At 53.9% G+C, this 18,659-nt stretch overlaps 8 protein-coding genes across 8 annotated transcripts; 7 read left to right on the plus strand and 1 right to left on the minus strand.

The window, feature by feature from the left end:
• Positions 1-2,359: 2,359 nt before the first annotated feature.
• Positions 2,360-3,308, plus strand: B0H18DRAFT_952675 (uncharacterized protein; the record flags this gene model as incomplete). The annotated part of the gene is made up of 4 exons (XM_048042140.1): positions 2,360-2,382; positions 2,434-2,552; positions 2,608-2,693; positions 2,739-3,308. 4 exons carry the CDS (start codon positions 2,360-2,362, stop codon positions 3,306-3,308), a joined length of 798 nt encoding a protein of 265 aa, XP_047896721.1.
• Positions 3,309-3,512: 204 nt separating this feature from the next.
• On the plus strand, positions 3,513-4,976 carry B0H18DRAFT_85719 (uncharacterized protein). Its single transcript, XM_048039668.1, has one exon. The coding sequence runs from the start codon at positions 3,670-3,672 to the stop codon at positions 4,648-4,650; it is 981 nt and encodes a 326-aa protein (XP_047896722.1). The 5' UTR covers positions 3,513-3,669; the 3' UTR covers positions 4,651-4,976.
• A 1,176-nt stretch (positions 4,977-6,152) lies between these two features.
• B0H18DRAFT_1116292 (uncharacterized protein) lies at positions 6,153-6,470 on the plus strand (the record flags this gene model as incomplete). The annotated part of the gene is made up of 2 exons (XM_048033408.1): positions 6,153-6,203; positions 6,270-6,470. 2 exons carry the CDS (start codon positions 6,153-6,155, stop codon positions 6,468-6,470), a joined length of 252 nt encoding a protein of 83 aa, XP_047896723.1.
• Positions 6,471-7,166: 696 nt separating this feature from the next.
• On the plus strand, positions 7,167-9,019 carry B0H18DRAFT_989616 (uncharacterized protein). The gene is made up of 8 exons (XM_048044959.1): positions 7,167-7,225; positions 7,286-7,400; positions 7,454-7,521; positions 7,593-7,665; positions 7,724-7,829; positions 7,889-8,246; positions 8,300-8,927; positions 8,985-9,019. Exons 2-7 carry the CDS (start codon positions 7,320-7,322, stop codon positions 8,643-8,645), a joined length of 1,032 nt encoding a protein of 343 aa, XP_047896724.1. The 5' UTR covers positions 7,167-7,225; positions 7,286-7,319; the 3' UTR covers positions 8,646-8,927; positions 8,985-9,019.
• Positions 8,784-10,305, minus strand: B0H18DRAFT_85804 (uncharacterized protein). Its single transcript, XM_048039678.1, has 7 exons — positions 10,074-10,305; positions 9,754-9,977; positions 9,514-9,705; positions 9,308-9,449; positions 9,178-9,258; positions 8,985-9,119; positions 8,784-8,927 (listed from the first exon to the last, which is right to left on the minus strand). Exons 2-7 carry the CDS (start codon positions 9,873-9,875, stop codon positions 8,922-8,924), a joined length of 678 nt encoding a protein of 225 aa, XP_047896725.1. The 5' UTR covers positions 9,876-9,977; positions 10,074-10,305; the 3' UTR covers positions 8,784-8,921.
• Positions 10,306-10,551: 246 nt separating this feature from the next.
• Positions 10,552-10,966, plus strand: B0H18DRAFT_1116294 (uncharacterized protein; the record flags this gene model as incomplete). Its single annotated transcript, XM_048033409.1, has 3 exons — positions 10,552-10,692; positions 10,740-10,764; positions 10,818-10,966. 3 exons carry the CDS (start codon positions 10,552-10,554, stop codon positions 10,964-10,966), a joined length of 315 nt encoding a protein of 104 aa, XP_047896726.1.
• Positions 10,967-11,570: 604 nt separating this feature from the next.
• On the plus strand, positions 11,571-13,273 carry B0H18DRAFT_989628 (uncharacterized protein). Its single transcript, XM_048044960.1, has 5 exons — positions 11,571-12,281; positions 12,341-12,400; positions 12,514-12,573; positions 12,626-12,696; positions 12,748-13,273. Exons 1-5 carry the CDS (start codon positions 11,604-11,606, stop codon positions 13,133-13,135), a joined length of 1,257 nt encoding a protein of 418 aa, XP_047896727.1. The 5' UTR covers positions 11,571-11,603; the 3' UTR covers positions 13,136-13,273.
• Positions 13,274-15,209: 1,936 nt separating this feature from the next.
• Positions 15,210-17,069, plus strand: B0H18DRAFT_865765 (uncharacterized protein; the record flags this gene model as incomplete). Its single annotated transcript, XM_048039760.1, has 2 exons — positions 15,210-15,837; positions 16,600-17,069. Coding segments are annotated over 2 exons (1,098 nt in total), but the record flags the coding sequence as incomplete, so codon positions are not given.
• Positions 17,070-18,659: the final 1,590 nt, after the last annotated feature.

Below are 18,659 nucleotides of genomic sequence, written 5' to 3' on the forward strand. Positions count from 1 at the left end.
GCCGAACGTTGCGAGGTGTCCAGCTCGTAGGCACCATATCGACGGTACTACCTCACCACAAGATTTACCATGCGTTCGGGGACATCTACCCACAGAAAAGCAAAGGCGATTGCGTCAAGGAAAGCCACCGTGCGTTGAACCAATAGATCCAGCAATATCCTACTGAAGTATCTGTCAGAATCGAGTGCGATTCATTCGGGGTGTACTATTCAAAGCGAACCTCGATAGACCGCACGTCGTCGAGGTCAATACAGTCCTGCCGCATCCAGTCGATCCCTCCGATGCTGGCAGACCCTTTGTTGAGGCGATCTTCGGTACCGCCAGCTCGTACAGCATAATCGATACTGGAGACGTCCGTGGCACTGCTCACCGGTTTGCCGTTTTCTGGCAACGTCTGCAGTCGGCTGATGTCGTCACGACCGCTCGAGTGCCTGTCAATCAAGCTGTTCGAACATTGGTTCGTGGAAGCCAATTTCCAGGCGACGTCTTAGTAATGCAAATCGGAAGAAAAGGCCAATACATTCATCTTGACGGGTCGGCGCAGAAGGCACTAGCGAATAGGGCGGTAGAGGCGTGAGTTCATCTTTCGCTTTTAATCAGGTGTTGCTGGACATTACTTACCAATTTGTCTCAGGTTTCTCAAGGCCGCAGAGGCATACAGAAACGACGTGCTTAACCGTACCATCGTCATCATCCCTGAAAACCTCGATATTGTGGTTTAACGGACTTGACAGTAAATGACCAAGTACAGTACCATACGGGAGATGTGGTATGACTCGGATGTCGTGTTGAATCTTGTATCGGTTTGATTATCCTATTTTCTAGCTCTTGTCATGCGTCTCATCGTCAATGCTGGTGCCAATTTGGTGTGCGCTGGAATCAATCGAGACGCGTGCGCTACTAGTACTCATCTTGTGTTCAGACATTTAAGGTAAAGCAATCGTGCGCCGGCCAACCTGTACTTACTGAGACAACTATGGGCGTCGATGTCAGGAGAAACGGGTCTGTAGGAGCTTGAGTGATAGCGTTGAAGCTTGAAGGCTTTGAGCACTCGCGATCGGGGCGGCATGGTTGCATACGCAGTTACGTAACCCTCATGTGGCGGACGCGCGTCTCCGTCGCATGTTCGTGAGCCTGAGGCTCGGACTCAGACTCTTGATTTATTCTGCAAATCATCCTTCGACAAGAGATGCAACTTACGAAGCCGTGAGCGTCGGGAATTCCTCATACTGAGATGATGCGTATACAGTAACGACGATACAGGTATGCGTATGGGCAAACAGCATCGAATCCGAGTCTATTGCTTACGGGTCGTGTTACGTCCCAGAAACTCCGTTGAGCTAGGCAATGGAATCCGAGGTGGTTTGCAATTCTGCTAAAATCTGTGTGTCGAATTATTGATGCCTTGATTAGCAGCGTGCACCGTTCTGAAAATGACCAGATGCTAAATCACATCGCGATTTAAGTTTTTGATACTATCGTCCCTGCCCTGTGGTCACTCTGGAATTCCAACGTCCTAGTCAACGTCAAAGGGCGATTGGGAACGAAGCCTTGAACATCGCTCTAACGGTACGCCGAATGCTGGTACTCGTATCCCTGTACGTGATACTCGCCGCGCCGCGTGCACTTCATAAATGCTCAAACATCCAATCATGCCTCAGGGCGACTCGTGGTCTCGCGTGGCCCTCAAGCAACCTCGACCTCGACGTTTAATTTGCGCCGCTCGACGCGTCATTTGTACACTTCGGGAAGACGTGCTTGACTGTGCGGATTTTCAAGGTGAGGTTCCAGAGAGCTACATCGACTGCTCGCTAACTAGCCCATCTGGCCCCGACAGCGTAGCTTCTATCTGGCGTGAACTGCCCTTGTATATGTGCGCGCATGGTGGGATATAATCTGGACGGATGCCTGGGACAAGTACTTACCTGCAGCAAAGAGGTCGGCGCGATGCGATCTCAGCATGGCGTGTGCGTGGTTGTGAGCGAGTCTCGCCTTCCGCCTTCTTCTCGACCTACAATCTGTAACAGAACCCGATCCATTGTGCCACTTGTGCCGCTCGGTGCTGCGTACGCTGGACCGTCCGGATGCCATTCAACGCCCTTTGTGGAGGCACAAGAAAGTCCTACTCTACATCTATAAAAGCAGGCCTTACGATGCTCTCTCCGAGCAGACATAGACCGTGCGTCGTCTGCCCTTTGCTGTCAATCCCTGCCTTCTGCGCTCTCCGTAGTCTGCGCTCTGCCATCTACTCTCTGCGTCGTCTTCGTCGCCTACCTCGTCGTCGTCAGTTCTCAAGTCGTTCGCGCTCTCAAACCCCTCACGCGCCCCGTTACCGTCTTGACCCTTTCACCATCGCATCATGAGTACGAATGAGGCGCATTCGTGAGTTGTCTCCTACCAGTAAAGCTATCTCCCCTGACCAGGATACTACAGGGCCGTTGTGAACCTCATGGCCACCGGCGTCATCAATGTCTTTTCGAACAGCGACGCCAACGAACGATATCTCGGCGTCGCAATAGTCCTCCTGATCGCAGAGGTACTCCCTGCGCAGTGTACGTGTCTTTGTTCCACACTTCGGTCTTACTCCTCACTGATCTTACATCTCAGTCGCCCTTGTCATGTTTGACGCCCTGTGCACGACTCGCTTCCTGAATTTCCGCTTTGCGGCGCAATGGAAGATGGCGTTCAATGAGGTATGTCCGTCATATCAGTATTTCGCGTCTCTAAAGCTTGCGCAGGAAACACGCGTCCTCGCTTGGACTTTGCCGGAAGCGACCTTCCAGTTCTCTTTGTTGGGACACAACGACAAAGACTTTTGCGATCTTCTCGCTGCCTTTACGACCGCTCTTTCCGCCGTCAGAGCTAACGAGCGCAGCTATCAAGAGCGTTTGAAGCACTGTCTGGCCAACATACCGTCTAACGTTCCCGCGAACGTCCCGCCCAACATGCCCATGAACGTCTCCGCCAACGTACCGTCTAACGTTCCCGCGAACGTCCCGTCCAACATGCCCGTGAACGTCTCCGCCAGCATACCCGCGAACGTTCCTTCTGTCAATATACCCGCCGACGTACTTGCGCACGCTGTCGCTACCGCAATCCAGGATATATCCGCTTACGTCCCTGGTGACGTCTCGCAAATGGCGAACAGTGTCATGATGGGTATGGATAGGACAGAGTCGGCGGCGCATTCGCAATCTGTGCCCTTGATGGGACCCATAGCATCGTCTTCCAGAGAAGATCCCATGGTCTTCGAGATGCAGGCCATGAACATGTTCGCAGATTATGTCGGCCCCGCAGCGGAGATGTAGGGACAGCCTTGCTGTCACGCTTAATGGTACGTCCGATGTGTTCATAAGCAGGCTATAACTAATGATTTCCAGTGTTAGCAGGTGTAACTCATTGACTCTCACGTCCCTCTACTCAATTTCTGGAACGACATGTATTCTTTCTGTCTGCAAAGTCCTCTTCACTGCTGATATACTTGATGTTCCTCCTCCACATTAACTATTATGTTCACCGCATTGGACTCGATCGTTGTTTCTGACCGGCTTACTCACTTATCTCACGGTAGACGTAGACGTTTACGACTGAGTGTAGAAGTACCAGCCCGTTGATCATTGTCCGAGGTGGAATCTCGGATAGGTACGATCATATTTAAAGGCGCGAGTGATGTCGGTCGAAGCTCGTACTCTGTATGATCGAGTCAATGCATCATCTACGCTAGCTACAATGCCTGGGCCCTCGCGGTCAGTGTTGTGCACGCCCCAGCCCTGCCCACCGTCGCTGTCTGCTCCCACTCGCTCCCCCGCGCCGTCCGGTCGTCGGGCGTTCTTGTGTGCTGGGCGCTCGCCCAGTGCCCTCGTGGTCGGTGTATGTGTCGTCACCGCTTGTGTGCCTGTCCACCCACCCGCCCGCCTGTCCGCTTACCCGCTCACCTACTCCTCTCTCGCCTATGCACTTGCCTGTCCGCGCCTGCTCACCTATCCGCTCGCTCGTCCGCCTGCCCGCTCGCTTCGCGCGCGTTCGTCGGCCGTGTCTGCGTGCTGGGCATTTGCCCAGTGCGCTGGCGATCGGCGTGCGTCGCCGCGGCGACCTGTGCCTACCCACTCACCCGTCCTTCCGACTCGTTCGCTCACGCACCCGCGGTCCGCTCGTCGGCCATGTTCGCATGCTGGGCAGTCGGCATGTGCGCTGCCGCCCGCCTGCTCGTCCGCCCGCTGCCCGTTCGTCGGCCATGCGCCGTGCACGTCATACTGCACGCTGCCGCGTTCGTACCCGAGTGCGTCGGTGCGTGACACGTCGTGTCCGTGTGCGGCCGATTCTTGCAGGCTGTTCCCGTGCGTTGGGGCTCGACCTGTGCATGCGTACTGGGCTCCCGCTGGTGAGCTGGTTACTAGACACGAACACGCCGGAGCTATTTTCGCTGCGCCTGTACTCGTTGCGCGCGCGCGAGCAGGAACAGTCTCTGTTGGAACGTCCTTGCTGTGCTCTCGCTTGCCGGGGTCGTATGCGGGTCGAGATGACGTGCGGAGGGCACTCACTTGGGTCGCTAATCCTGCTAGCCGCAGCTACTCTCCCTCCTGGCACATCCTCCCATCGCGAACTTCCAGCAATTTTCTTCGCACGTCCGAGTCGCTGAAGCTTGTTTGAACTGTGTGCCGCGCGATCTGAGGGCGCGCGGCAGGCCGATGCGCGCGCCGTCTCTTTCGGATGAGTCCGCTTGTGTGTACCGGAGGTCAGTAGCGAACAGGCGAGAGCGAGAGCGAGGTGAAGGACTGGGAGGCGGAGAAGGGCACTGGCAGCGAGCGGAGGATGCAAGCGCTGGCCGCGTGGTGTGCAACGCGGTTTCCCAGCTTTGGCGCTTAAGACTTCTCCTGTGCCAGTGGACCTGCGTGTACCGTTACCCACTGCCAGTATCCCATAAGCCCAGGGCTGCTCGCGCGAGTACAGAAGGACGAAAGGACAACAACACTAGCATTGAAGACTCACCGTACAACCAGCTTCAACCCTGGCTTAAGCGATCACTCGTAGCACCCTCTCTCATAGTCTCCCGACACGCAATGTGTGGCACGCACGCGCCGTTTACGCTGCGTGCGGGTGTTCGCCGACTCGTCCGGACTGTTGTGAGGTCTTGTGCGCAGCTGCCTCTCAATTTGGCCTTTCTGATATCATGCCTGAGTAGTGTTTGACGCGTAGATTCCGAAAATGAGGTCGCCAAGGCCATACGATGAGTTTCGAGCGAGGTATTGGGCGTTGCGTGAAGGCGACGGGCGAGACGCGAGGTGGCTGAGGCGTGTGGCGCGGGACTTTCATCCACGGACTAGCGGGTACGTAACGGTATGCGTGTCACGGCCTCCTCCTCCTCCACGCCCGCGATCGCTGTAGTCACTTAGTGAGCGCGGTCATCGTCAAGATGCCCTCGATGGCGCCCGTCACGGTGTGTGTTGTCGGTCGGTGGCTAAATGGACTCCTCGTCCTCGTCCTCGTCCTCCCCTGCTGCTGTCCCAAGTCCACCGCTTCTCGACCTTCTCGGACTCAAGACGATGCGTATTGCCGGTACATGCTCTGCTCCCGACGTAAGGTAGATGCTACTCCCTCTATGGGCGGGAATATTGCACCCTCGGACAGTGTTTGTGACCTGCAGTCTCCGCTTCGCGCCCGACACCGTGTCGACTCCAGAGCGGAACCTCTCGCAATGTCCTCGAGACGACAGCGAAAGCCACGCTCGCCGAAAGTCCTGCGGAGTACGTCGGCAATCATCCTCCGTCCATCGTCCGTTTCTATTCGTTTAGCACTCTACACATAGTAGGTGTTTGTCCCCCGCTGGAACGGATCAGCAAGTCAAGCAATGCGAGGGCGAGTATGCGGTTGTCCTGGTACGTGGTCCGTCCGTGCTTGCTGTATACCCTTTCCCAATGTCCAGCATCAACAGCTACCTGCGACTCGACGCCGAGATACTGCTGTCGACAGCCACGGGAGCCGGATCGACTTCGTCCTCGGTGAGTGCCCCGTCGTTGTCGACCTCGGTATCCTACGCATCGTCGGCAATGTCCAGCATGGACGAGCACGGCTTACTCGGCCGGTCTGGCGAAGACCGCTTCCGTAGCCTGACAGACCTCAAGTGAGGCGAGTTCGAGGCCATGGGTTTCGCGATGGCGGATGGCGAGAAGCTGCCGTTCGACCTGACGGAAGGCGCCCGGGCGGTGAGTGCTCCTGAGATGCACCACAGATTAGCAATTCATAGATGGTGGGCTCTTCGTAGCCTATAGGCACGCGCCACGAAACGAGCCACCATCTTGACCTGGCAGGACTTCTCGTCGGGCTTCTCGCGGACAGATGCACCTCTCAACGCCACGCTCCAGTTCAGTACGCCCGTCACAAACACGGTTAACTCCTGGCCCGCGCACTCGGGCGTGTCCGGTGATTCACAACACTGTCAACGCAGACCGGGCACTAGTGCAGCCATGTAAGTACCATGGCCTCGCCGCACGTGTCAACCGTAAGTCCATCTACCAGCCAACGACCTGCATTTTGAAGCGAAGGTGTGCGCGAGATACATACCGATGTTTGCCCTGGCGCGTTCGACGTGGTCCAGGCGGCCATCTGTCTGGCGACTCGCTCGTCTTCCCCCTGTAATTTTTGAACCGTGTATCACAATATAATAATCGGGAACCTTTGTATCATAGAATCTCGTTGACACTCTGACGAGTCTGAGGGGTCTGTGTCAGCCTGCTAGATGCTCAGATACTGGAGAGAGACGGAGTGGATGCTCGGGTTGCATCAGTATGCCCCGTGGTTCTGCTCCTTATAGTAGGTGTTGTTTACGCCGATGACGAGCGTGTACTAGAGCGTGTATTAATATCCCTCACGGACGAACACGCATGCACGCGCAAGTGCGCATCCGTCGTGACTTCCTGGAGCCCGGGTTGTGACTGATAGTGAACCTTCGAACTTGAGCAAGACGTTCAGGTGTATTCAAGGGTGCAATGATACGGCGGGCGTACTGGTATGTAGGGTGGGGTTACTATCTGTGAGCTCGGCGAGCGTATGCGACTGATTTGTCTTTCAGTGGGCGATTCCGGTGAAGTCGCTCAGCTACTCTTGGCAGCTCATGGCACATGGCCCACTCGTGGCGACCTCGAGACTCGAAGAGCGCCTGTATGGGTAGGATTCTCGACCCAAGCTCGGGCACAGTCACAGTGGGTGCCACCGCCACCACAGCGGCGTGAGTCGGTTTGCCTTTGTACGTGCAAAGTAAATCCTCACGCCCTGTCCCGTCATTTAGCCTTGACGACCTCTTTTCGTGCATATCGCCACTCATGAGCGAACATACTAGCCCTCAGGCCATTGACTTTATTATCAAGGATTCCCAGTTACCGGCCTACCCGCTAGAACGCGATGTGCGTGAACCCATGGACAATACGACTACTGCCACTCATTTACCGGTCTGTAGGATGATGTACTTCGATCCGGGTATCATATTCTTCGCCACAGGCATCTGCGAATGTCTTCGACTTTGAGGTGTGTGTCGTCTACTGAGTCCTGCACTTCGCGAGGGCTTAATTTGCTCCCTTCCCCTCTTTGGTACGCAGTGCGACCAAGCATGATACAGGGAGCACCCACGTACTTCCGACTACAAAGAGAGTCGATGGACAAAGTGTCTGGGTGGGTCCTCTTAATGCGACTGCTTTTTCGGTGCGGTGCTCACCGTCTATCAACTTAGCGTATGCCACTTCCGCAGATCGGCAGTCCTGTCAATCAGCCGGGTGCATCTACGACTTCTGGTCAGCTACCTGCGGTTTCCTTCCTTCATTCAAGCATCCCGCTAGGTAGGTTGAGACAGAACATGTGTCAAATAAGCGACCCAAATGTCTCACTCCCGACTTAGCGCCTGCCAGTGCTGTGCATATCGGAGAATATCGCGCAGATAACGCTGCGAAGACCACCGGAGAAACGAATTTCATAGGCGTCGACAACCAGGGTGTACCAGTGCGCACCCATCGCCCCCTCCTTCAGCGCGTCGTAGGCTCCAATGGGCTACGCATCGAGGTTGAGCACACTGTTATTCAGTCAGGCGCTACCCCGAGAGGGTTCAATCCCGCAGGTATTCAATCCTCCTCGCTATCGGCAGGGTTGTGCGGTGGTCCACCCATAGAAAGAGTGGCATCACCAAGTGCACTGCGAACGAGCGCACTACCAGCATCCCCGCAGCCTCCCTCCATACAACCACCTCTTCAAACTGTGGTGTGAGTGCGAATCTTGTATTGGGCTAGTTGTCCATTGATCTCTCCTACCGCAGCGGACGTCTCCATGAACATGCGATCAGGTCACGTCCGGAGAAAGTCCGTTGGTATCCTGCGTCGGGGCCTCGCTTAGTCGATGTACCTGTGGCCCCTGCTATCGCATCAGTTGGTGATTTATTCATCAACTATTTTGGCGATGGGCAGATCCAGGTTTGGCTCCGTAGGGATCCTCCTAGCTGGACGAAGGTCAATGATAGCCATCCGCACCCGACGATAGAGGGTTATGTACTCCGGATCCTCGACAATGGCGAACCTCGATGGGTTACAAAGGAGACGTATCGCACGTATCTTGGTCGCGACAAGAAACAGGAACGCGCTCAAGATCACTCAGAACAAAAGTGATCTGAACGCGTGCATGTACGCACGATGAAGTATTGGCCTTCTCGCAGTCATGTTTGCACAGTAGTAGTCCTTGTCCGAGTCGTCTAGGGTCTGAACCGTCAGGATGTTTACATTTTCACGGGGACACTCAATGTTTTCTTCGCATCGAGAGCACGTAGCGAACATCAACGGGAGTCGAACGGAACATTGTGTATGATTCGTGAATACAAGTACATTGTAATGGGCATTCTAAACTGTATCAACCTGACGCACGGTGAACTGATAGTATAGTAGCAATCAAGGCTTGCGTGCAGTGGTGAGCATCGATGCCAGCTCTGTCAATGACGACGAAACACGCACCTGCTGCGTGGTCTCTGGCTCGGTGACGCAGTGAACCAGTTGACCATCGTCGCCCATGACACATTGCTCAATGACACTGCTCAGACGTAGCAAAAAGCTATTGTGGAGAGTCGAGGTCACCATTTCGTATACTCGCTGTTGCAAGAGACAATCAGAATGAGTCGACGTGTCATGATCGTAATGAGAAACGCACCGCTGATGCTATGTCAATATACGCCTGTCCCTCCGCCATAAGTTTCAGCTCAGTCTCGTAATCAGGGACGGGGTGCATTTCCTAGCTTATCACAGTCAGCTCTGAAGTTTATGAAGTGCAGTTCACTTACATAGACCATACGGTATTTGCGCACGCACTCGATGTAATAATCGCGGTCCCCTACGAAAGGGAATCTCTCCTTTTCCATCTGATCTGCAATAATCGACATACACTGTTGAAGGAGGTCGTGACTGAGCGTGTGGAGCATCCGTCTGAATTATAGGGTACCTTTATCTGAACAGGAGTTTCTAACCTTCGAGTTGAAATGATACGCACCGTACTGAATCCGCCAGCTCTGGATAGAGAAGGGGTGTGTCATCCAAGAGACGCTTGATGAGAGCATACACTAGTTGCCCTTGATTCTGAACGTAACGGACCACGTCATTGAGCCACCGGGCGTGCTCCTTCGTGAAGAGCACCACCTTGGCGTCGTAAGGGACTGTGCCCGGTAACTCCCGCGTCACGAATCTGCGAACACTGTCGGCACAGTGCCATACACCACCAGCAACTACACACCTCCTGATGTAAGCCTTGACGTCTTCAAGGAAAAGGGTACCATTGGAGCTCGGTGTTCGCGACGACGACTGCGAGGAGCCCGGGTGGATGGCGGCCCACTCGGCGAGGTTTCTGTATGGCATGAAAGATGGTGCAGATGATAAATTGTTCTGAAGGGCCTTAGAAAACACTCCGCTCGATCCTAGATCGCCTGAGGTGATTTCTTGGTGTAATTGTACCAGTATCTGGCGACGAAAGCTATTCAGCGATGATTCGACAGAGTCCTGCTGCATGATGGTGACAGCGTCGTCCGGCATTGCAAGGGGATGAGTGCCACTTACCAAGGTGGATCGTGCTCATATGCTTTCTGCGCTCCTGAACTGGCATGCATTAACCACCGCGACGCAAGATCTCGACAAAGGGCCAACCAGCGCGATCATTTTGATTCCCGCTCAACTCGCGGATGCGTTTATCGACATTGTATACTCTGAGACTAATCGAGCTGGCGTTCACGCAAAGAATCCGGCCGTCGAGCGTGAAGGAAGATTGATTGACCAATGTCGAGGAAAGTGTCGACTCGGAGGAACTGGGAGGTCGCTTAAGCGCCGCGTTAGCTGCCATATTTGGTCAGAACACGTTACTCAAGTACTCAACGCCGGAACATGGGTTCGCGTTCTCAGCACCTTCACCCAGCCGTCCACCAGCTGCTTCCTTGGGTATACTCATATCTGCACACCGAACGTGAGTCAAAGTCAAGCCCTCATCCATAGATTCTTACTCCTGCCTACGGACCGTTCTGAAAAGCTACACTCCCGAGTCATGACTACACCCGACGCGAAGCTTTATCAGTACGACGGGACCTGCGCCTTCGAGCCGGAACAGGCTAAAGCCAAGCTTGTCGAAGGAGGGCTGCTTATGGACAAATACATAGCACAGGTGAAGGCGGATATGGGGGCAGTAGTACGTTCGGACAGGATCTTGCCGGAGGCGAGGTACCTGCGCTCCAGGTTATAGACAAGGATAGCGTCAAGAGTAAGTCCTTTGCTGCCAAAACATCTGGTCAGGCCACTGACTGTTGTTGATAGAACTGAGCCGTCCCGAGCTAGAAAGCCTTGCGATTTCTCTTCAGAAGACCAATGCTGCGCAGGCTCGGGATCTCGATTTCGCATTCCGAGTCTTTTTCCAACTCCTGTATGAGACTCGCCACACCACTACCGGCAAGAGTGACATCTGATGCAGCGAGATTCTTGTATGCTTGTTGTTCTGTCATTGTTTCGTAGAATCTCGCTCTCCGTACTCGCTGTTCCGCTACTTGCTATCCTCATTCCGCTATGATCGAACACTGAATTAGAAGACTGAAACCTTGTTCAGCACTGCCAGAGACCACCGACCCCTTGAGCATGAACCCAAGAAAACAACGGCTTAGGTGTCTTCGTATGGCCAAGGTTATCCGCATGTAAAGAGTCATTGATCTCTCGCTCGTCGAGCGGTTCGTTAATCCCTCAAAATCGAGCCAGCAGGTAAGATGTGATATTGCTGTAATTGGTGTCGCGCCCGTTGCTGAAAACTATCCACGATGAGGTATTCCATATTACTTCAAGACTCATTCATGGAACTCGGCACTCCCGATCCACCCGCTTTTCTGGCTTGCTCTGACAGTGACAAAGCGGCTGGGGAGGAAGCCGAATAATGCAATGTCGGTTCAATCTAGGTGAAACCCACACGTGGCAAAGCCTTTTATGTCGCCGATTTGGACATGTCGCCGCCTTTATGTTGATGGCCTGCAAAGACACATCGGTCTCGCCTTCGTGCCTTGATGTTCTCCTGCCTTTGGGTACGCTCTACGCTGCTTAGCACAAACACTGTAACTGATGCCCTCCAACTCTGTGAACGTCTCGCGAGGTGGGCGTACACTGCTGGGACAGTCCAGTCAACGTGAAGCGACCACTTCAGGGCTCTCCTCTCGACGCAAGCCGACGCTCTCAAGCCACTCTGCTCGGGGAGAAATAGTTGCTGTAGATGCTGGCGAGGATGCTGTGTCTGCTATGATGGTATCAGGACGGAAGAGAAAAAAGACAAGGACACCGACAAGGGCTCCTGTGGAACCAGACGGTGTCATTGAAATCTCGTCGGACGAGGAGGATCGGACGAGGATTCTTACAGTGCGTTCCAACGGCCACAAACAATCACATGAACTACAGACGTCGGTGTCTGCGTCTACGGCGACGACCAACATTCGCGAAGTCATCGAAGCAGCCTTTGACGCTAACGCCACTTTGCGCGAAGACCTCGAGCATAGAACTAGGCATCTAGAACAAGAGCTTAGAATCGCATTAGAGAAGGCGGCCAACTTGCAGAAACAGGCGGACGCCGCATGCGAGAGCAAGGCGGATGTGCAGAAAGAACATGAGGCGCTATGCGACACTCTCGCAGCACTGCAACAGGAACTTGAGGTCGCGTACGCAGCGCATGATCAGACGCGTCAAGAGGCACAGACCACATTAGACAAGAATGTTCGACTAGAGCAAGAAATTCAGAGGACTCGTGACGTACGTTCTATCATTGAATATACACCTTCATGCACATTGCACTCATTTTGTTTGCATAGCTTTTTAATACGCAGCGCGCTCAGCTTGTCAAATTCGAAGAAGAGAGTACGAGCATGGCGGTACGTGTATTTCCATTATACTTGCCCCAGATCCTGCTTCTGACCGCTCGTGTACAGATGGTTCGCGTCGTTTCTCTCCTTACGCGGTCGATTATGTGACTGAGTCGACCCAGGTGCTTGCGCAGGTGAACGCCCAACTCGAGGAGCTGAAGACCGGGAATTCGAGAGCGCAGGTAACGTTCACTGCGCCGTCGATAATGCCTCACCTCCTAATCCATTTGCTAGGACTTCTTCTCGCGCATGGAGCAGAACGTTGATTGCACGATTTGCGCATACGTGCTGTATAACCCATGCGTGTAGGTGATCGTTAGGTGAACAAGTAATGCTGTTTCATTGACGTGCCCCAGGTTGCCCTGCGGTCATACGTTTTGCCAAACCTGCTTGGAGGAGTACTTCGACGGAATATTCGCGGAACATGTCGTGGCGAACCCCGCGCTCGACGTCCCCGATGTGCTCCCTTACCATCAAGCATTACGACAGGTAAACCTCGACGAAGCGATGCGTCAGCAGATACGCCTCGAGCTCGCCAACGTCCAAGCTGCCCATCCACGCCCTGCTTACATCTGTCCAATGTGTCGCACTCCAGTGACATCGACACCAGCGCAAAACTTCGCATTGAGAGATATCTCGGAACTCGTAGGCCATATTCGCGGTGAACGCAATCCGCGGCAGGCTGACAATGGCGTTCGGCGGAATGACGGGTTGTTGGATCGATTTTTCGGTGTACTTCAATAGTAATTGTCTCGCCGCTATACGTCTCACCGCTCATTACCCACCGTCCACGTCATTGTCTCTACATTTGCGTACTTGATTCGATATACAGGGAGAAAGAATGCGCTATCATATGCAATGATATAATACTCTCGTGACCGGTAACTGCATTGCGTCAGTGATCGTGAGTGTCTCTGACAAGAACTGAAGCATCTCGCGACTCGTCATTAGTCTCTGATCCCTAGATACACGAGCCACGACACACGACACACGACACTCGACACTTGTCACTCGACCCACGACACTCGGCATTCGACATTCGGCCTCTGACCTCGTCTTGCCTGCCGTCGCCGCGCTACTGTCCTTATTTGAAATCGCGGGCCCGGTTGGGATTGCTAGGAGCTTTCAGCGACCGCTGTGCGTACCACATCACTGCTGGGGCATCATCGCCGACTCACTCACAATGACAGTACATAATGGATGGCTCAGGATCACACAGGCGCACGTCTGCAGTTATCGGCAACGAGACACGATACCTTTGTACGTGTATCGTGCATGGGTGTCGAAACGACATATCACAAAATCCATACAACGATACACGCGTTACGGGTAACTGGCTCAGACATAGCGCATTGGCAAGCCACCTTCGAGCGGATCGCATCGCTGCGCTACTCGACCGGCGACTCGCCTCCGTGAGTTCTGTCGAAAATGCCATCCGATCTCTGGGCGAAGACAGCACGCTAGTCGAGTCCGAAGCGGTCCATGACATTGGTGTTGACGTCCCACCAATGGGGGCGGATTACTCGGATCCTAGCCTCGTTGAAACCTCCCTTGACGACATGAGCAGTCTCTTGGACGTCATCACTCGTGCAGCGCTCGGATTTTCAGCATCGGCACCTCTTGTCTTCGTTGCTCCACCCGGTCCTAACTCCCCTCCATATCACCCCTCTAACGACATACCGGCGGCACCTAATGCTGGTCCTTTCAGACTGTCGCCGAGCTCTCCCAGAAACGAGGCATTACTGGCTCACGAAGCTAGCATGTACGCGCTTCTCCATCTCATCGAGCAATATGAACTACCGCAATACATGGTGTTCGAGGACCTTCGAATCAGGATCCGTCAGATTATTGTTGACGAGATCCAGAGGATCTCTGATGTCAAGGCCAGGGAGTGGAACTTCCAGCGGACGCATCCCGAGTCTGCGAGCGCGCATGCCTACAGTTACAAGGGGAAAGATCGTCGATATATCGACTGTGGTAAGTGTCTCCTGCACCTTGATACCCTCATTCTGAACACTGTCCCATAGCTCGGCACCATCGACACTCTCAACTAGGAGAGGACTCTGCGTTGGCCACTGCGTCCTTCCTAGTCCTTGTACTCAACCTCCTCTGCCGTGTTTCCAGGAAGAAGTGTGACTTCGTACTCGCAGCTCTCCGACTAATGCTCAGCCAGATACAGAGTCGACTAGGAGCCAATGCGATTGGATTAGGGCATCTTCCGTTGGACTTCCGCACTGTCCTCCATCATTTCGATTTAGATCCTGATGTCGAGGCCTACGTGTGTTGCCCGACGTGCTTCTGCCTCTACAACGAGCATTCCTCCTCCATTCCTGATCTTTGCACATCCACAACATTCACATCATCGGCATCTCGACCGTGCGGAACCCCTTTATTCGAGACTCGCCTCCTGAAGGGGTCCAAGCACCTTATCGCTGTTCGCAAATATCTGCATCAAGATTTCGCTTCTTGGCACGCTCGACTCCTCGCCCGCCCTGATATCGAGGCTGCACTCGACAGAGGTGCCGCGACTGCGAGATCAGCCAGCCGCAACGAAGATCGGGTCGTGCGAGACATTCTGGAGAGTCGTGCGGTTCAGGATTTTGTCGGTCCTGATGGCAGCCGCTTTGTGGATGCACCTCAAGAAGAGCTTCGGTTCATCTGGGGTCTCGGCTTCGACAGCTTCAGTCCCCATGGTATGAAGCCAGGTAGACCTTCTTCCGGGTCTTCAGCGCTGTATGCCGTCTTGCTAAGCCTGCCACCCGATCTACGCTTCCTGGAGGAGAATATGTTTCTCATTGGTATTATACCCGGCCCAAACAAGCCGTCGCTGGATCAAATCGACCATTTCACCAAGCTGATCGTCGACGATATGCTGAAGTTCTGGGAACCTGGTATCTATTTTTCCCAAACAGCATTGTATCCGACCGGCCGGTTCGCACTGGGGGCTCTCCTTCCCATGATATGCGACCTCAGTGCTGCTCGGCAGATGTCTGGCTTCGCGAGCCACAGCGCGACCTACTTCTGTTCAGTCTGTCATCTCAAACAGGACCAGATCGAGCAGATCGACAAGCACCAATGGTCATATCGAAGCGTCGAGGAACATCGCAGGCAGGCTGAGGTATGGCGCAGCCTCGACAGCGACGCCGCGCGCAAGGCTCACATCAAACATGGATTTGCTCGTCACACGGAGTTCCTGCGATTGCCATACTGGGACTCTGTTCGGTTCACCGTCGTCGAAAGCATGCACGCGCACTACCTCAACAATCTCAAGCACCATATCCGGGATACATGGGGTATGAGTGCAAAACACCAATCGGGGGACGGTGTACTGTGGTATGCCAGGAAGGTACCCGCATGCTCCCAGAAGACGAATGCGGTATCGTGGAACCGGATCTTGCAACATCTCGAGCGGGATACGGTGGACCAGTTGACCAAGCTGAAGTACGGTCAACTATGGCATCTATGCTTGGACCGCGACTTAAGGCGCGCTGGGACAAAGCGCATGCTTGCGGAAAGACTGATACATTGGGTCAGTTGCCGCTTTTAACTCTGCCGTACTCATTTGACGTTCGTCTCATTACAGCGAGCCATGGGAGGAACAGTACAGTACGCAGATGAAAGTACTACCACTTCGCAACAAGAGACAGAGCAGCCCAGACAGCTGTACGTTCAAGCTAGATAAATGCCGCCTCGGAAATTGATGTATATCTTTGCAGACCCGGTGATAGTGCCAGTGTCTCATCCTTGCATTTAGACTCACCGCACCCTTTCCTCTACAACACCGAACGATTATCGCTGACTGAGGATAGCGTGAGCTCATCCGCTACTCCGACGTCTACGATAACACCCGAGGATCGCACGAGGAGCGCGTCTGCTACTCCGACGTCCAGAGGAGCTCCTGAGAGTCGTGGGATCACCGTCTCAGCGGACGACATAGAGAAGGGTGAAAGGGGCCTTCGCAAGGGCAACAAACATCCCAATGTGAATAGGAACGTTCTGGTCGAGATGTGCATGAAGCGAGGCATCCGTACTGACCTCTCAATGCAAGATATGTGGAAACAATTGAAAGAATGGGTAGGGCGTCGACTGCATAGTACAAACGAGTTCTGTCTCACTGATTGTACTTTTTCAGAACGAAGACCAGTTAGAACATGATGCCGACGAAGATCAAGATACCGAGCCTGAGGGTTCGTACGTACTCGGCCTAGATGTTCTTCAGGAAATCTGGAGCGATCAACAACGGACCTTGCTACCGTCGTGTGTGGCACCCGCCCCTACTCGAGTCGGTTCTCAAAAACGGACGCTCAAGGCGGACGAATGGCGCTCTCTTGGAACAATACACTTGGTCATTTCCCTCGTGCGACTCTGGCGCTTCGGTGATGAGAGACAACAAGCCATGCTGGATAACTTCATTCACCTAGTTTCAGCTATTGCTGTCGCAGGCCTGCACTCGACATCTCATGATCACATCATAGCCTACGACCACCACTACCAGACGTACCTCCAAGGATTCCTTGACTTGTATAAAGAGGTCCCTCTCACGCCGAGTAACCACATGGCTCAGCACTTCGCAGACAAGTTTCTAGCCATGTTTGGGCCCTCTCATTCGATCCGTGCTTGGGCGATGGAACGGGTCAACAACACACTGCATAACTTCGCAAAGAACGGGAAGTGGGGTATGTGCCAAGTGAAATTGTCACTGAGGGAAACGTACTCATGTGCATCTTCAGGCGAATTGGAAATGACGATGATGTTCCAGTATTGCCGCGCGGCGAACATTCGCGCCTTGCTTGGTAGTGACGGTCTCGCGGATGAGCTTGCAGAGCTTCGGCCGGCCTTCGATGAAGCCTTCAAATGGGACTTCCGCGGCACACGCATGAACGCCATCATGGGCTTTGGAGACGCCGCAAGAATGCGGGTTAGAGAATTCCGTGGAGATATGCGCCTCCTTGCCAGCGAGCGCCAGCTAGTGGTGTCTTACCTCGGAACACCTGATCTTCGTGGTGCGTAACTAACAATCGACTGGACAAGATATCTGAATGTATCTATCTAGGCCTTGTATGCTGTTCGTTGTTGCGAATGAATGCTTTCAGCTGTCGCCCGTTTACTGTGAGCGACAAGGACGCTAACATTATCATCCGTCGATCTGGGCTGGCCACGGCAGCAGATCTAGCTGATGCAACGGGACCGGAACTGGAGGACACCGATCTAGCACCAGCACAAATAGTTCGAATCCTTTGGCGAAAGACTACGACCCCTAGCGTTCGCGGCGATATTCCTGTCGTCTTCCTGATTGTTCGCCGGCACAAGTTACTGGACTCTGACGCACAAATCAACGATCCATACCGTGGTCTGGGCTTCGCCATCGCCGGACGCCTCTTCCAAGGGCTATACGAGAATTTTGAACTCATTCGCGCAAAGTCTGTGGTCTGTCCGTTCGCACGAACCGAGTTCACAAGCTCGGACCCTTCATTGTCGAAGGACAATGCACCTACTGTTCACGTGCTACCACTCGTCAGGGCGAGTGCATCTTATTATCTATATATTCATAACCGAAACTCATCTCCTCATGTACCAGGACCTACACTGGGAACCAACAGATGCCCCTGTAGAGGAGGAAGACGAACTGTCTGAAGTTTGATAAGTTTGACTGGCCGACTGACGCATGCGGCAGCGCGAAAGTTCCATACATGTATACCTATCAAACAATTCACAATATGCTGCTGGGCCCGAGACGCTACACAAAGTGGCTAAGATCGACCCTGGCACCGGCAGTGTAATAAGCATGCGTTAGTTTTGTACGACCACGAACAGGACACGCTTGTATCGGAAAGGCAAACGCGTGGGAATCACAGCGCGTCGGCGCAGCTCGCCACCGCGACTGCGGTCACTCCAGCGACGCCCTTCCGCCCTCCCTTCAAGGACTCTCATCAAGCCTGTTCGTCAAGCATCGTCGTTGCTCTTCTATGGCGTAGTCTGTGACATCACCCGATCTGAGTAGTGTTTGATGCTCGTGCCGTTGTTCTCTCGTGCCAACTTCTCAAAGAAAGACAGGAGCTTGCGAAGTGCGTCTGGATGGCATCGTCGTCTTCGGGGTGAGCCCGTGGATTATGAACACCGACCTGAGTGCTAATAATGGAGCCCACGACAGCATGATCGTAACGGGCGATGCGCCGCGATCTACCTTCTCTATGCTGACTTTGATCTGCCGCTAGAATACTCGGCGATTCCTGAGTCTGAATGAAAGTACCTACTGGTCGCAGTCGGT

The sequence above is a fragment of the Fomitopsis serialis genome (genome assembly GCF_022376445.1).
Source record: "Fomitopsis serialis strain Sig1Antser10 chromosome Unknown B0H18scaffold_13, whole genome shotgun sequence".
Lineage (NCBI taxonomy): Eukaryota > Fungi > Basidiomycota > Agaricomycetes > Polyporales > Fomitopsidaceae > Fomitopsis > Fomitopsis serialis.

Bases quoted from the DNA above. Each gene is read 5' to 3' on its own strand.
- B0H18DRAFT_989628 (XM_048044960.1), top strand. From the start codon at position 11,604: ATGCCCTCCAACTCTGTGAACGTCTCGCGAGGTGGGCGTACACTGCTG. The intron at 12,401-12,513 runs GTACGTGTATTT...GAGTCGACCCAG, and splicing joins AAGAGAGTACGAGCATGGCG to GTGCTTGCGCAGGTGAACGC. The intron at 12,697-12,747 runs GTAGGTGATCGT...GACGTGCCCCAG, and splicing joins GTGCTGTATAACCCATGCGT to GTTGCCCTGCGGTCATACGT.
- B0H18DRAFT_85804 (XM_048039678.1), bottom strand. From the start codon at position 9,875: ATGCCATACAGAAACCTCGCCGAGTGGGCCGCCATCCACCCGGGCTCC. The intron at 9,706-9,753 runs GTGTGTAGTTGC...CAGTGTTCGCAG, and splicing joins GTCAAGGCTTACATCAGGAG to ATTCGTGACGCGGGAGTTAC. The intron at 9,450-9,513 runs GTGCGTATCATT...CCTATAATTCAG, and splicing joins GAGCTGGCGGATTCAGTACG to ACGGATGCTCCACACGCTCA.
- B0H18DRAFT_989616 (XM_048044959.1), top strand. From the start codon at position 7,320: ATGAGCGAACATACTAGCCCTCAGGCCATTGACTTTATTATCAAGGAT. The intron at 7,666-7,723 runs GTGGGTCCTCTT...CTATCAACTTAG, and splicing joins TCGATGGACAAAGTGTCTGG to CGTATGCCACTTCCGCAGAT. The intron at 8,247-8,299 runs GTGAGTGCGAAT...CTCCTACCGCAG, and splicing joins CCACCTCTTCAAACTGTGGT to CGGACGTCTCCATGAACATG.
- B0H18DRAFT_85719 (XM_048039668.1), top strand. From the start codon at position 3,670: ATGTCGGTCGAAGCTCGTACTCTGTATGATCGAGTCAATGCATCATCT.